At 45.3% G+C, this 16,864-nt stretch overlaps 1 protein-coding gene across 2 annotated transcripts in view; it reads left to right on the top strand.

Annotated features, from left to right (window-relative positions):
- stx1a (syntaxin 1A (brain)) overlaps window positions 1-16,864 on the top strand; it is a 59,228-nt gene that overhangs the window by 36,654 nt on the left and 5,710 nt on the right. For both annotated transcript variants that reach the window (XM_086165088.1, XM_086165087.1), the window contains exons 4-8: window positions 3,778-3,852; window positions 5,226-5,299; window positions 5,968-6,076; window positions 13,795-13,868; window positions 13,970-14,104. In XM_086165088.1, coding sequence (XP_086021214.1) covers window positions 3,778-3,852; window positions 5,226-5,299; window positions 5,968-6,076; window positions 13,795-13,868; window positions 13,970-14,104 — 467 coding nt within the window. The remainder of the gene's footprint in view (window positions 1-3,777; window positions 3,853-5,225; window positions 5,300-5,967; window positions 6,077-13,794; window positions 13,869-13,969; window positions 14,105-16,864) is intronic.

Here is a 16,864-nt window from a genome sequence, read left to right on the forward strand (position 1 = left end):
ACACTGCCCCCAATGACGTCCAGCGATGCTGCATTCGGTTCGGCATCCCGCGAGCTCTCCGAGAACATACAGGATCACGCAGGAAATGAAGGCAGGGGACGGGCAAAAGGCGCTCTATTCAACTTTGAGCTTAAATGAGCCTTTTATCGCCGCCGGCTCCTGCTGTGTAAATAACTCTTTTTCAATACAGTACAATTCCATCACGGCATCTAATTTTAACTGTTGCGAAGCATGAATTGCAATCACTCTGAAATCACTCTGAAACAAGTCCTACCTGTTTATGTATATTGATAAACCCCATTTCTTTTAGTTTCCTATTTTTGATTGATTTTTCTGCACGTTCTGCTGTGAGTGGTTGAAATTTCCCATCTGTGGGACAATTGAAGGAATATTCTATTTTATTGTATTCTGTGCTATAAAACGTTAGTCTCCTTTTCAAAGAGATGCTGAAGGCCGTCTGTTGCTTTTCTATTTGTCTCAGACTAGAATGTGCTGTTAAAAAAGCACAAAAAATGGTTAACTTTCCGCTAGCGTTTGCTTTGACTCGGAATAATACTGTATATATGCTAATTATCCCACATTTTGCTGCTTTTGGGTGCAATTTCCAGTCGGAGGGAAGCAAAGGGATTGATGCTAAGCTACTTAGCTTTCCAAGGGACAAGAAGTGGATAATTGCTTGTGGACATGCGCAACTTCCCAATGCGATCGGTGACCAATCGCATTCCACATAAACAACAACTGGTGGGCTGAGAGTAAAAAGTCCTTTTTTTTACAATTTTATACACACTATGATACAATGTGTTGGGATTTTAATTATCATTTTTATGTAGCTGGTACAAATATTGAAAATAAGAAATAAAATGATAAATTAAATAAAAAATAAAAAGAAAATAATTAATAAAAAATAATAATAACATAATAAATTAATAATCTATTCTTTTAAATTATAAAAGAAGACGATAGCACCTTGGTAACCGGGAATCCCTTTTTTGTATATCCATATTTTGCATCCATTATTTTCCCAGGGCTTATTAACATTTAGAGATTAAGGTCTCACACGCCACTGAGATGATAAATGACTTTCTCACTTCAGTGCAATGTGCTAAAAATGGCTGTTGATGCTCCTGTACGTGTGTGTGTGTGTGTGTGTGTGTGAAGCAGCCCCTCTTTTTTTTTTTTCATTCCCTTCCTTGTCTCTCAGCCATATTTACTCCCTGCCTGTGTGGTAAAAATTAAATCCATCTGACCTTCCCAAATGAAATGCTGGCATGTTGCTGTCCAGCAGGCACACGTATGCGAACGCAAACCTCGGTGAAATCGAATCAGCGGCCGGCTATGGAAATGTCACGTAGGAACTGCCGTCCTCGAAGGAAAATGACATGCAGGAGATTTGGTGGGAACCCACAATTGACCGGACGTGTGAATGAGAGGATGAACGGTTGCACGTCTCAATGTGACATGTGAATGGCGATATATGTTGAGTAAATGAGAGGGTGAGCTGGTTTGTTTCCATATGAAGTGACAGCTGGGACAGGCTCCAGATAGATAATGAATCAATGAATGAATGAATGAATGAATGAATGAACCGCCTTGTGACGCAGGTGCGGCATATTCACCCTTCTGTTCCACTTACCTGCACAATCCAGTGCCCTGCAGTGATGAAGGCTTCAAACTAAACCGAAGCAGCTGTTATTTATCAATTTACTGGATTATGTTTTTCAACCGATTGTTTTTTTTTGTTTGTTTTGTTTTTCAGTGTCATTTCTTTAATGTGGAATCCGGCCTGCATCAGGAGTCGGGCTGCGTTCTGTCAAATGGAAAATAACTATTTTCATTTCACAGGCAAGACAAGGCTGAGTAAATCAAATATGTGTGCGGCTTATTAGGTGTTTTTTTTTTTGAGCAATCATCTGTGTGTATGAGGTGGGAGAGAGTGTGAAATATAATTATGAAACTGCTAAAGGATTATTGATCAACAGTAAGGATGGGAGGTTAAATGGAAAATGTGTTTTTCTTTCAGTTGATTCGGTTAAAATCGTTTAATGAGAAAAGCGTTGAATTTCTTGAACTCCTTTGCAAAGGCCCGAGCCGTGCCGTGCATGAAATTAACAGCGGCTTAACCGAGACCCTTCACAGGTGAGGATCTGAGGCCGGGCTCACACACACCTTACGATTTTCACATGAAAACTGCAAGTCGGAAGGAAATCTTAAGAGCGGCGAGATCAGGTCATCTCGGTGGTTAAAAGTAAGCCGGTAATCTCACAGTTGCAGCAAGTCTTGGGCCCAAGTCGTACCACATCCTTAGTGACTGATATTATCAAAAGTCATTCACTGACCAACCAATAGATGAGCTCAGACTAAACCGGAAACAGGAATCCCGCAGCGGAGACGGTATTTGTTGTCAGTTTGTTGATCAGTGGAGCTTTGGGCAGATCGGACCGCGTCAACCCTCCAACAATCACCTCCGAGTGGAGAAGGAAAGGCGATGGAGTGAAATAGCAGAGGCTCAACAAAAGAAACAAAAAGGTTACATGGTGGGAAAAAGTTGTTTGAAGAATCTAGCGCAGGGGTGGGCAAACTTTTTGGCTCAGGGGCCGCGTTGACTTTTAAAATTTGACCAAAAGATACGATACATATAAAAAAAAAAAAACGTATTTGTTAACGGTACATGTCGGACTCATCTTACATTTGTCTGAACTTTGTCTGACATTTGCTTTGAAAATAAAACCAGCCAGGTTTTGAAGGCTCTGACGTTTGCTTGCATTTCATGCACGGGCTGGTTTTTCCCTTGTAGCTTCACATCCAGCTCATTCATGTGTGTCAGTAAGTCCGCAGTAAAGGTTAAATCACAAAGCCAATCTGTGTCATTCAGCTCAGGAAAATGAAAAAATTGAAATAATCTCCCGTTTGAGCTCCAACATTCATTGATCCAATCATTCAATCACATCAAGTATGAATTCTGTATTGATCTTTGGCGGGCCAGATTAAAAAGACCAACGGGCCAGATGTGGCCCGCGGGCCGTAGTTTTCCCACTCCTGATCTAGTGGTCGTCTTGTAAATAATAATTTCGCAAAATCTCATTCCCCGACTCTAAAAACGAGTCTCTTGATGTGAGCAGGCGGAGCTGTGGGCAGACGCTCCGACATTGCAAGACTGAGCGCAGAAGGAAAAGCGATGGTCGGAAATAGAAGAAGCTCTGCAGAAACCCGGTTAAAACATCGCACGCTGGGAAGAATTTCCAAAAGAATCCGGTCGTAATCTTGCAAATAGCGACCCAGTAAGACTCACATCTTTGCAAAATCGCAGTCTGAGACTCTAAAAACGATCCTTTTCCATGAATCTTTTCCAAGTCCTTGGATGCACGGGTGGCAGCTCAGTTTTTATCCGGCGCCTCATCGTCACGTGTCGCTCAAAGCGTCCTATTCAAAGCGCTTTCCTTTCCCGCTTCGGCGTGCTGCGGCGGTGTGTGTGTGTGTGTTATCGCCGAGGACCACCCTGCTGTGATGACAGGCGTCAGTGTCGCCGTGCTCGTGCACGCAGACACACTCAATAGAAGCCTCCTTTTGAATCCGGCGGTCGGGTCGGGTCGCGGGCCGAAGCCTCCGGACCGGCTCGGCTCCTCTGAGGATCAGACGGCTTTCATATCCGATGAATGAAAAGAGTTCACCGCTCCTTCCATTTCTAATTTATCGTGCGAGGACCACGACGATGGAAGACCTTCATTTCCGATGCGCGGGCAGAGTATATTTAACTTCTCCTCTCTTCTCCCCCCTCAGAGACGAAGGCTGACCTGGAGGATCTGATGGCCGACATCAAGAAACTGGCCAACAAAGTTCGCTCCAAGTTAAAGAGTGAGTGTTTTCTCTCACTTTGCACCAAGTTGGGTTGATCGCACTCCGTCAGTTAATTTACGGACTATAAGTCGCACCAGCCAAAAAAATGCATAGCGAAGAAGAAAAAAAGCATACAAGTCACACTGGACTACAAATTGCATTTTTTGGGGGTGGGAATTTATTTTTTAAAATCAGAGACCACAAACAGATATTTTATCTTGAAAGGCATTACATTACATTACATGACGTGACATTACATTACATGACATTACATTACGTTACAGTCATTCAGCAAAAATTGCAGATCAACAAGAAGATCCAAAGTACCAGTAGTCGTTATTCAGAAGTCACCACTCTACCAACACCATATACACACATACATTCAAAGGCAAGTTATAGTAATAAAAGTAGAATATCTACACTGACTTGGTGAAGTTTGCTGACGACACTGTCCTCCTGTCCCTATTGTCTGGTCCCTCACTCCACCACGGTCCAGCCCTTCAGAATCGAAGCCTGGAACGTGAGCACGTTCTCCAGCAGGCAGAGGCAACTGGTGGAGGTTATCACCACCACCCTTACGAGGGGAGCCAGTAGAAACGGTGAAGGAGCACCGATACCCGGGAAATGTCTTTGACAACCTCTTCGACAAACCCAGAGGAGAAGGGCAACCTTTGTCCCCCAGAGCCGTCCAACTCCTCAATTCCCTGCAAACCCCTCGTCGCCTTAGCAGCCCCAACCCTGCCGCTCATGATGTATTTATTATAGAAATGCAGAGCGCATCTTCTTCACGGTCTCTTCCAATGGTACAATTCGCACAATTCTGTACGGTATTTATTATACCTATATTATATAAATTATGAAATTATTATTATGAAATATAAGTCGCAGGACCGGCAAAACCATGAAAAAAAGTGCGATTTATAGTCCCAGAAATACGGTACGCAATCACAACCACATACTGGTTTTAAATCCAGTATAAATTTATTCTGAGAGCAGCCGCAATCAGCATGTTTTGTCAAAACGCTGTTGACATGGTGGAATGTCAGCCAAGTCACCTTTACCCCTTGTTTTGTAAGCGTACCGCTAACACACACACACACACTGCAGCATGCTCACACGATCTAACACGCACTTTACACGAGTGCTGTCATGCGAAACAATGGGGCACGGCGGTAATGGTGTCACTTAGTTTTGCATTAGTTTTCACCACGGGATGCGGTTTGACAGTGTATGTGTGTGTGTGTGTCGGCGAGTGACCTTGGTCCACTGGCGGTGTGTGATTGGTCCTTAATGAACATTTAGCTTTCCTACGAGACCCTTCATGGCTTTTCAGATCTGAGCTGCCGAAAATGATCTCCACTAAGCTGCGTCATCTTTGTGCGTCCACCCAGGTATCCAGCAAACTATAGAGCAGGAAGAAGGGCAGAACAGGTCATCGGCCGACTTGAGGATACGCAAGACACAGGTACATCTGAGGAGATAAAAAAAAAACAATGATTTAAATCCCTTACCTTTTTTGCGCCACGGACTGGTTTAATGTCGGACAATACTTTCACTGACCGACCTTTACGGTGTGCCGGACAAATACATATTAATATATAAATATTCACCAGCATCGCCTGTCACGATAAATCCATATATTATGAGATGAGATGAGATGAGAACAACTTTATTAATCCCGAAGGAAATTGTTGTGCCAGAGTTTCAAGTACAAAAACATGACAGTAATAGATAAAGTAGAAAGAAGGAAGAATAAGAAATATAATGAAATATGAATTGTCTAACTGTTAGCAGTAACTACAAAGATTGTATTACAAAGATTGTATACAAAGATATTAAGCAGGCCTCCTGGTGTTGTCTGTTAAATGCAGCATTTTTTTTTTAGCGGTCAGAGGCTCTTCTTCTGTCTCCTCACTGGGTCTTTTACCCTTTGCTAACTTTCCAAAGACGTCTGTTTTTTTGCTCATTTTGCTAGGTTTAATATTAGCGTTAATGAGACAAGCGTCTTGACATGCAGCGGAGAGAATTCGGTCATTTTTCAAAACATGGGGTTTTTGGGGGCCGCTGATTTAAATCATGCATAACAAGCAGTTATGTTTGTGTTTTTTTGCTCCGTCGTGTTTCCCGCTCCAGCACTCCACGCTGTCCCGCAAGTTTGTGGAGGTGATGTCAGAGTACAACGCCACCCAGTCGGACTATCGGGAGCGCTGCAAGGGACGCATCCAGAGGCAGCTGGAGATCAGTGAGCAGACATTACATTACATTACATTGCATTTGGCAGATGCTTTTATCCAAAGCGATTTACAATACAGGACATAGGGACTGCAAATACACTTGCAAATACAAGATGCACAGGAAATATACAGAACAGTAAGCTTGGGTTAGTGAGGGTTTTTTTTTTTTTTTTTTTTGGACAGAGACACACAAACGTACACACACACACTGCATAGCCTAACTTGCTGCCAACCTGATCTGGGGCATCAGCGCAGTAAAAAGTCCTGAAAGAGAAACGTTTTTACCTGTTTCTTGAAGGTTGAGAGAGATGATGCTAGTCTTGTTGCTTCTGGGAATGTTCCACCACTGAGGCTAATATTCTAGACCGACCCTCTAGAAGCACCGCACTGCTTGTCACTGTATTCGATTTAGACACGTATTTGCAGTAGCAGCGCCGTCCTCTTCATGTATGTTCTTTGAGGCCTTTTCATTTTTATTATACGCAGAAAAACATGCTTAAACAGAGAGGTGTTACTGCATACCTGATGGATATATTTGGTTTGTGGAGATGGAGGTGCGAAAACGGGAAAATCGACCCATTCATTTTTAATGCAAATTGGACCAATCTGTGCAAATAAAAAAAAAAAAAAAAAAACAACAACTCTCAAAAGCGTCTGAAATCGCTTTCGGAAGGGCATTCACCGGCAAAACCCGCGGGAACGTTCGAGCCCGGGCCGAGTCTGAGCTCCTCTCAGTCTGGTTTCGTGGCACGTGAAATACGCTTTGACAGATATTAGCTGCAGGCTCTGCGCTCCTGGACCGGGGGGACGTGGCCTTCGCCACAGCAGACTGGCGGGTTGCGTGACGCCAGCTTCCCAGCTATCGTAACAGAACCGCCACCTTCTGCATGACACACACACACACACACACACACACACACACACACACACACGGAGGTACAGATATAGATCTGTTAGCGGTAATAGCAGCTGGGGCGTTTATGTTGCAGTGTTAGTCTGTGCAGGAAGGAAAGCTACAACCAGGTTTATATTTCAGCGCATCCCAGAATAAGAGCAAAAGGTTTTCTGTTTTTTTTTTTTTTTTTTTTTGCGCGTACACTTCAAACGTGCCGTCTGGTTGCATGAAACCGTCCCTGAGGAGCACTGAGCTGCTGATGGATCACGCCGAGGGACCGGCTCGGGTTCCATCCAGCGAGAGCTCGCCGGAAGCGCATAACTGGGCACGATAAGAGCCGGCTGACGCCGATAATAAGGGGACGGACCCGGGTCACTTTATTTTTTTGAGCTACTTGGATTTAGTTGGCCAGCTTGCGGGGTCTCGGGGAACCCGAGCTGAGATCACCTGGCACCCGGATCGGGATTAGACGCATGGAGGGAAGACAGATGGAGCGGAAGCTTCAGAGGATAAAATGATGCTTTTTCTTTGAGGCAAGACACCTCGCTTTGCATTTAGAAGATGTTTTGTGAGCTGGGGATTTAATTACATCAGGATTATATAAGGGAGCTGCATTTGCTTGGAGCAGAATCCTTGGATCGATAAGAATGTGTCACCTGGACGGACGTCGGCACCGATGGGGATCTGTTGGGGACTGAGGCCCCTTTAGGTTGAACGGGGAGTTTTCAGTATCACAAAGCCAAAAATATCCAGATTTGACTTTTTTGTGCATGTATTGTATGGCTACTGTCTCATGCAGGGGTGGGCAAATGTTTTGGCTCGGGGGCCGCATTGACTTTTAATATTTGACAGATGGGCCGGGTCAGCACAAGATACGATACGTATAAAAACATTTAAAAAACGCACTCGTCAACCGCACACATCAGACTCGTCCGACATTTGTTTTGAACATACAACCAGCTTGGTTTTGAAGTCTCTGACGTTTGCTTGCATTTCATGCAGAAACCAGTTTTTCCGTTGTAGCTTCATGTCCAGCTCATTCATGTGTGTCAGTATGTCCACAGTAAAGGCTAAATCCCAAAGCCAATCTGTGTCATTCAGCTCTGGAAAATTCTAAAGTAGCTCCCAAAATGAAATAATCTCCCGTTTGAGCTCCCACATTCATCGATCCAATCATTCACGTCAAATATGAATTCTGTACCAACCTTTGGCGGGCCGGATTAAAAGGACCAACGGGCCGGATGTGGCCCGCAGGCCGTAGTTTGCCCGCCCCTGGTCTAATGGGACTTTTAGTGGCGTTCTGACTTTACACAAATTATTTTTTTTTTCCAGTTTAAAGAGAAACAGATCGGTTCCTCATTTCCGGCTTGCCCACGTTTTTCCTGGTATAACAGAAACGGAGATTTCTTAATGAGCTCCTCAGAATACTGAATTACTCCGAAGAAATAATCAATAACGTGCAGCCACAGAGCCTCCCATCCCAAATTTAATTTGGTCCTGAGGTCCATCGCACAAAGTAGAACACAGCGAGATGGCGCAACTGAAAAAGGAATTCCTGACCTAATGGGTGCATCTTGTCTTCATTTGTTCCGGTTTGCCGACCGAGGACGACGGGCGGCGACGGGTGTCGGGTTGCGGGGCGAGTGTGTGTTCGCGGCTTCCGTGCAAAGACCACCAGGCCGATTTCAGATCCACCGATACATGCGGACGACCCCGAGCGGCTTGGAACAACGTTTCAGGAAAGGAGTCGGACGGAAAAAGCAGTAACTAAAGAGAAAAGGGCCGCGCAGATTCGACCTAAATGCAAAATTAAAAAAACATTTAAATGAGCCCCGGCCATAAATGTTTGGGGAATTAATGCTCCAAATTAAATATATCAACACGTAGCGAGAATACGGGAAGACATCTCCCACGGGAAACTCATTAGAGAATAATGTAACTGAATATTTAATTTTAATAATGAGCTTTTCAAGGAACTGGCGTCCAAAATAAGGGTGACAGAGATCTCCCATCCTCTCTGTATGCAGGAGGAGGTCACTTTGAAGCTTGGTGTTTGCATAACTTCGGGCGATTTCCTCTGCGGTTAGAGCTTCCACCTCACAGCTAGAAGGTCCCTGGTTGGATTCCCACCGAGGGGCTTTTCGGTGTAGGATCTCCATGCTGGTTCCTCCCGCAGTCTCTGAATCGCTGCCTTTCACACCCTGTTGTATCGTTTCCCTTTTTCTTCAAGGTAAATCATTTCCAACCTGCCTCTGCTTATTACGGCATGTGGATCCACCTGCTTTGCAGGAGGAAAAAAAAAATCGATGCCGTGTGGTCTCGGGGCTTGAACTCATAATTCACTCGGGCTCAGAGGATGATCGCACGAAGCAGGATTCAGAAATTCAGGTTTACGTAAGAATCGAGGCCCGGCATGTTGTTTTGTGCATTTTCCAAGCCGGGACACGGGGCGGACTCGGCTCCAACCCTCGCAGATCTTCACTCGGACTCCATAACACAAGCCGACCGGAGGAAATGACGTGTCGTTCGTCTGAAGGACAGCGTCTGAAACATAGATGGTTGGAGCCGATCGGTTCCAGAAGGTAAAAGCTGCGATCTGATATGCGGACGACTGGATGACGCTCGCATCCGACCACTGGACCGTTTCAATATTTCATTCAGAGTTTGTGCTCCACACAGGAAGATCTCAGAGGATCTTAGAAGGGGTCCATAGACGTTTGGCTGAAATGGTTCGGTTGATTGGAAACTGAGAAGCTTCTTCTGAGAAGCTCCTCAACTGAGACGTCATAAACAAATATACAAACCGCTCATTGACGCATTCCATAGAGACACATGGCCGTTCACACTCATTCACCCGTCGTATGAAGACATCTAACCGTTCACCATCTCATTCATCCGTCTTACATTGCCGTGGTCCCCGACCCCCCGGTACCGGTCCGCAAAGAAAATCTTTCCTGGTACAAATTATATTTTTTTCATCGGACTTTCCGGATCTTATTTTGAAAAACGAAAGTTTCCGCCTTCGCCTCACCGCCGCACTTCATATTGTAATTGCCTAATATAAAGTGTAATCATTGTATTCAGATTAAATACTGTGAACTGACAAACATTATTGGAACTCCTGGGCCTCTAACCGGTCGGCAGAAACATTTTCATGCATAAAAACTGGCCCAAAAAATGTCTGTTATATTGGGTTATATTGGCGTATAACATTTTCATGCATAAAATTGGCCCAAAAAATGTCTGTTATATTGGGTTATATTGGCATATAACCACTCACCCTCTCATTCATTCATCACATAGAGACGTACAGCCTCCGTCGGGTTAACCCGGGCTCTGAGTCGAACCGCAACCGAGGAAATACCTTTGCGTTTCAAATTGAGACGAAGGACGCACGCAGACGCGGCCGCCTCTCCAGACAGTGTGCATGAATTTATCTGAAGTCCCGGGTTGCAGTTAAAACGATTCAGAAATAAAAGATCTCCCTGGTGTTTTCGCTCCGCGAGCGAAGAGCAGACCGGCAGGCTCAGCGGGATGGAGGGGATGTTGGCCACAAGCATCGCAGGGCCTCTGACATTTAATTGTGGCGTTTTATTTCCCCGCAGGCGCTCCTTTAGCTGCTGGGAGACGCTCTGCAAGCGTACGTATGTATTCTTTTTACCCGTACGACCAACCGTACTGGAAATGTGCAATCGAAAGTTAGAAATGATCCTGATCCTCGAGGGTCTCACGTCCTTTGTGTTGTATTAAACTTGAATGAAATAATTGAGTTAGCGGTCGCAACATTGTATGAATGATTTAATAACCCGTAAAAGCTAAGGGTGAAGTGAGATATTTGGCTTCTCTGGGTTCGGGTCGCCATGGTAACTAATAAGAGCCTCCCCTCGGAGAGCCTGTCAGGGCTCGGAGAACGCAGACGCCGAGGAGAAAGAGGGCTGGCGTGGGGATTTTTAGTTTAAATCACAGTCATGAGGAGATTCTGGGAAAGTCGGGACATTTTCATTGAGGGTTTTTTTTTGGAGCAAAACTGCATTTCAGGTCAGGTTTGGGGGTTTTTGTTCACTTCAGGCATTTTGTCAATGGAACATGTTTATCAATGAGCCCAGCTGTGAGCCTCTCAAAGAAAGCAATACAAGTGTGTGTGTGACAAATAGGGTAGCGTAGCATCAGAGCGCTTTCCTGTTTGTTTTTTTTTTCCTTCCCCTACATAATTATCCATGAGTCACTTTCTCCTGCCTTCCACTAACTCTGACCCTCTTAACGCCAAAGCCTGGATGACCGGCTGCTTATGATCAGAAATACAGGATTCAAAATGGAAGCGATCGCCACGACGCGTCGGGTTTCGGCGTCGCTCCTGTCGGCGCCCCCCTTCACCCCCTCATCCCGTCAGACGGCCAAATGCCATCGCTAACACGATTGCGCTCATCGCCATAGCAATGGGGTCCCTGGAACCTCAAATTAATTGTGACTATTGTCTTGATATTTAGTTAATTTTATGCGAATTATCAGCTTCTTCCCTTCAGGGATCGCCACAGCGAATCCATCCAACACCATTCCCTGTATCCTCCTCTCTCACTACATCCAATTCCAGCATCCATCTATCAAAATATTCCCTCTGTACCGTCTCAGTCTGGCTTCTCTGACCTTCTCTCCAAAACCTCTAACATGTGCCGTTCCTCCGACGGACTCTTTCCTGATCCCGTCTGTCCACGTCGCTCCCGAAGTGGACCTTATTCTAAGCAAAGGTAGTCGCTGAAAAAGACCCGCGCAGCCACGTGCATGGTGTGCATACTTAAGGGGATGTGCACGCCGATTCGTTCAGAAACCAGACGTGAAAAGGTCGTCCGTGGAAACGCTCTGAAAGCACGCAGGAATGGACGCATCCCGTTTGTCACTTAAGGACCTCCTCTGGTCAAAGGTCTTTGCAGTCAGTTGAGCTTTTCGTTAGAATAATGTATGCAGAGTTTATCCCTGGGATCCATCTGCATAAATAGGACTCTTAACAGGCGGTCACGTGTGGTTGCAAAACGGCGCGGCGGAGCCTGTCCTAGTCATGTGACCTGGTGCGGCGTGACACGAGTGTGACTTGTGTTCATGTATACTGCAGCTGTCAAAAAAAAAAAAAGCTGATGAATGCATGTCATATAAAAAGTGCTTTGAAAGGAGAAAACTGAAACCCAGACAGCCTCTCATCTGTTTTAGATGTATATTTCAACTTTGATTTTTTTTTAATGTCTTAATCTGTTTAAGGCGCCAGTCTACGCCGTGGCAGTAAAAATCCAAAAGAAATGAAAGTACTGTATTTTCCGCACCATAAGGCGCACTGGATTATAAGGCGCACCTTCAATGAGTGGCCTATTTAAAAAAAAATCATATATAAGGCGCACTGCATTATAAGCCGCATAGAATAGAAGCTACAGTAGTGGCTGGGGTTGCGTCATGCATCCACTAAATGGAGCTGTGCTAAAGGGAACAAAACACTCAGTTAAGTCAGTCAAACTTTTTTAATAGAATACAAACCAACCTTCTGACAACTCCGTTCACTCCCAAAACAAGTGCATTCACAATACGGTACCGTACATACCGGTAGCTCTTACCGGTATTTGCGTGGCCTTCGTTGAAAACAATATATTTCCAACTCCATTGTTACAGTTCAAAGCGTTTCATAAAACGAAAGCACCAAGAAGGGCCGCCTCTAAATTCATTGATGTTCATGTCCCTAGCTAGCGCTGTTGCCTTCATTGGAATAGTGACTGTAGAGACGTTTCTGCTTGCCGCTCTCTGTTCAACAACCCAGTGTTCAAGTTTGTCCTCTAACTGTAGCCATTTCGCTTTGTTTCCTCGAAAACTCTGTTTAGTCTTCTTTACTTGGCGCAGGTCATCTTGTTGCCTCCTCCACTTCCCTACCGTTGATTCATGAATGTTGAATTCTCTCGCTGCTGCTCTATTCCCGTGTTCTACTGCGTGATTGATCGCCTTGAGTTTAAACTCTGGGTCGTAAGCGCGTCTCGCAAAATGGCACCTTTTTGGGTGGCTAAAATTGTGAGGCTGAATTGTCACAAGAGTATGTAACAACTTTATTTGTTTTCTTTCCAACCTGTTGTTGCATAGAAGCAATGCGATTAGGTTCAGCTAAAGGCGGTGTTTTCTTCGTCTACCTCGAGGCAGGAGAAGACGTGGATCATGTTTGTAAAAATCCCCTGCAAAACCGTAGTTGACCCAGTGCTGAGCCTTGAGGCATCCCCACTGAGGTTTTGTAAGGATGCTTCCTCCCTCCAAGGAGCTCTAAACTATCTGAGCTGAATTGTCAATCAGCGGAGGGAAAATTTGGGGTTGCTTTGGAGGTTTGGAGACGAGGCCTCGGCGGTTCATCGTCGAAAAGCAGCGATCTTGCCGAGAGACAAGCAGCTCCGGCCAAAACATCTCCTGTACGCTTGCGAGCGTTCCTGTGCACCGCCGGGCCGATTCCCCATCGAAATACGCCTTCTCAGAGAAGAATTCAGCAGTCTGGAGACTGATTTTGAAGTCCAGCGGGAAACACTCTCCAAACAGCTCCTCATCACGTTGGAGGACAGCGAAGCCCGGCCGGCTTTGGGCCGATGTGGCCCAGGGGGAGATACGTCATTTGTGTGTCTGGAGAGCAGGGCTTAGCGTCTATAGTATTACTTATATCCGTTTAAATCATCTCATCCAATTTCCGCTGATTCACGGCAACGTCTTGGAGCTCTAGCGCCCGTAGACGGGAGATCAAACACGTGCAGCGTTAACATACGTAGCCTTGTGTCGTGCATTTAGCTCGGAAGTGTCTTCATGTCTGTTTGCTCTTTTTAGCTGGAAGAAATACAACAAACGAGGAGCTGGAAAGCATGTTGGAAAGCGACAACCCAGCTATATTTACCTCGGGGGTGAGTAAAACCACTACGGAAAATAACAATTTGCACACTGTGACTTTTTTTTTTTGGCTGCCTGACACGCTGGACGGTTTTGTCCCTCTGTTTGACCGCAGATCATCATGGACAACATCACTCAGCAAGCCATGAATGAGATCGAGACGCGGCACAATGAGATCATAAAGTTGGAAAACAGCATCAGAGAGCTCCACGACATGTTCATGGACATGGCCATGTTGGTGGAGAACCAGGTGCAATAGTATTCTCTCCTTTTGTCCATTGATGGAATCTCTAGATCAGGTGTCAAACTCAAGGCCCGCGGGCCAAATGTGGCCCGCCACGTCATTTTATGTGGTCCACAAGAACATATTAAAGGGTCTTATTGTCTTAAAATAAAGAGGTCAAACGCGTATATTGAACATAAACTACATATCCCACAATCCATGTCGAGTTTTTTTTTTTCAATAAATATCAATGCTGGCCCGCGACTTTGTCCCAGTTTTGAATTTTGGCCCATCGTGTATTTGAGTTTGACACCCCTGCTCTAGATGTATGGATAAGAAACAGGCAAATCATAATCAAGATTTTAATTGAAATAACAATGAAAATCCTTCGAGGCTCGTTGCAGAGCAGACATGGACAGTGAAGGTAAATTCACTTTCTTCTCAGATGATGTTTACCAGGTTCGGAATGACGTCCTTCGTCCTCAGGATCACATCGGTGGCATCGATTGAATCATTGAACCGCTAATGGGATCCCCAACGTGCACAGGCAGGGCTAAAGAGGAGTGAAATACGAATATTTTTCCGTAAAATTATAGTTTCGTTTCATATGTAGCTGCTGACCAGGACATGCATGCTAGCTGTCAGACAGTGATACGGTGTGCTGTAGGGGTAACTTAGAAGTTTTAAGTTGGAGGTGGGACTCCATCTGGGATCAGCTCCGGTCGGGGTAAAATGGAAAGACAGAAGGTCAGAGAAATAAAAAACAAGAGTGTGATGGACAGAGGAGGTGTGAGGGTTCTGGAAGGACCAATTATCTCTCTCTAATAATTACAGTAGCGCTAATAGCTCCATGCTAATAGCTGAAATGGCACAATAAAAGCTTACATAAAGAAATAACAATGGTTGGCCCACTCTGGGAACCTACAAGATGGACTCCAGAGAAGATCTGAGGGTTCTTTCATGGACTGATGAAGGGACACGAGCGCAGACTAGACAGGAAGAGAGAGGTGCATCATGGGATAGCCATTGGAAGAACACAGATTGCCAAGAGAGGAGTGGCAGAGAAGTATGTTAGACTGGTGCAGGACATGTATGCTACCTGTGAGACAGTGGGGAGGTGTAACAGAGAAGTTCAAGGTGGAGGTGGGACTTCTTGTTTGCAGTGGTGATGGACAGGCTGATAGACGAGGTTAGACAGGAATCTCCATGGACCGTGATGTTTGCAGATGACATTGTGATCTGTAGTGAGAGCAGGGAACAGGTTGGAGAGAGGAGGAGGTATGCGCTGGAAAGGAGAGGAATGAAGGTTCGTCGCAGCAAAGCAGAATACATGTGTGTGAATGAGAGGAACCTGGGTGCAACAGTGAGTCTACGGGGAGTGGAGATCAAGAAGTTGGAGGATTTCAAGTACTTAGGGTCAACAGTCCAGAGCGTAGGAGAGCAGGTTCAAGCAGGTTGGGATGGGTGGAGAAAAGTGTCCGGGGTACGAAGAGAACGGAGACTATCAGCCAGAATGAAAGGAAAGGTGAACAAGACAGTGGCGAGACCAGCGATGCCGTATGGACTGGAAACACTGATAATGACAAACAGACATGAAGCAGAGCTAGAGGTCGCAGAGATGAAGATATTCAGGTTCTCTTTGGCTGCTACCGCTCAAGCTGCATGCAGTATCCATATGTGTCGTTCCTTGTTGCATTTCCCTGGTCAGGTCGAGGAGTGCTGTGGAGTAAAAAGCACTAGCAGCGCTATGAATCGAGGCTCAGCCATGCCAACAGTGTTGGACGCGGTTTGTTTTCTTTTCGGTTCTGTGTTGGCAAAATATACCAGCAAATCCCCAGTAACATGAGAGAGGCAGATGGCCGTCACTTTAACGTTCCATTTTTAAAACTTTCTCGATATCTGGATGCTTTTATTGATTTTGTTGGACCGCGTCGGACGTTGCTGGTTGTCAGGAAGCGGCGTCGGACAAATGGCGGTTCTCGTTGGCCGCGAATCAGACGTTTGTTTTGCTTATTGGATCTCTTAGATTTCACAGAAGCTGTATCTTTAGAGTCGGCGATTGTTTGTTATTTCCCGGCGATGAGCGATCGCCTGACTCGGTACCGAACACCAGGGGTTTGCAGGCGGCCACATTTCTTATTTAATTTTTAAGCGCAGGCCAACTAGGTATCATGTAAGTTGAACAAAATTAAGATTGCGATTTTAATGTTTACATATTTTGGCATTTTATTTCAACTTTAAAATCATTAACGATCGTATAAATGTACCGACGCTATTTTGTATGTAACCATCCATACAAAAGTAAACGAAAGGAAAAAAAAATTGAAAATACTTGGATGTTAAAATATCAATCGAAAATCGTTTGGCAGGCCGGATAAAGAAGCAAAAGCGTCCGGATGTGGCCCGCGGGATGTAAAATGCCCAGATCTGGGGTAGAAGACCAGAGAGGAGGTGAATGGCGAGGGTTAGATGGAGGCAGGTGATTGGCTGAGACCCCTGAAGGCGTAGCTTTGTAAGTGGCTACTAACTCTCCAGCGCCTCGTGTGCTTTGTGTTCTTCTAACAGCAGACAGTCAATGAGCTAACTCCTCCTCCGCCATCTTGGTGCCACGTTATGAAGATGACGCTTCAAATTTGTGAGCTGATTTTGCCTTTCTCAGCTTTGTGTTTTCTGTCCCCATCTCTCTCTCTCTCTCTCTCTCTTCCTGTTGTTTCCCTTCTTTCTCTCTCTTGCACATCACACTGTTCCCACACCAATGACTCAAAGCCCTAGAGAACAGGGAACGCC

The sequence above is a fragment of the Fistularia commersonii genome, chromosome 18, assembly GCF_037954325.1.
Source record: "Fistularia commersonii isolate RoL2024-O1a breed Wild chromosome 18, RoL_Fcom_v1.0, whole genome shotgun sequence".
NCBI classification, from domain to species: domain Eukaryota; kingdom Metazoa; phylum Chordata; class Actinopteri; order Syngnathiformes; family Fistulariidae; genus Fistularia; species Fistularia commersonii.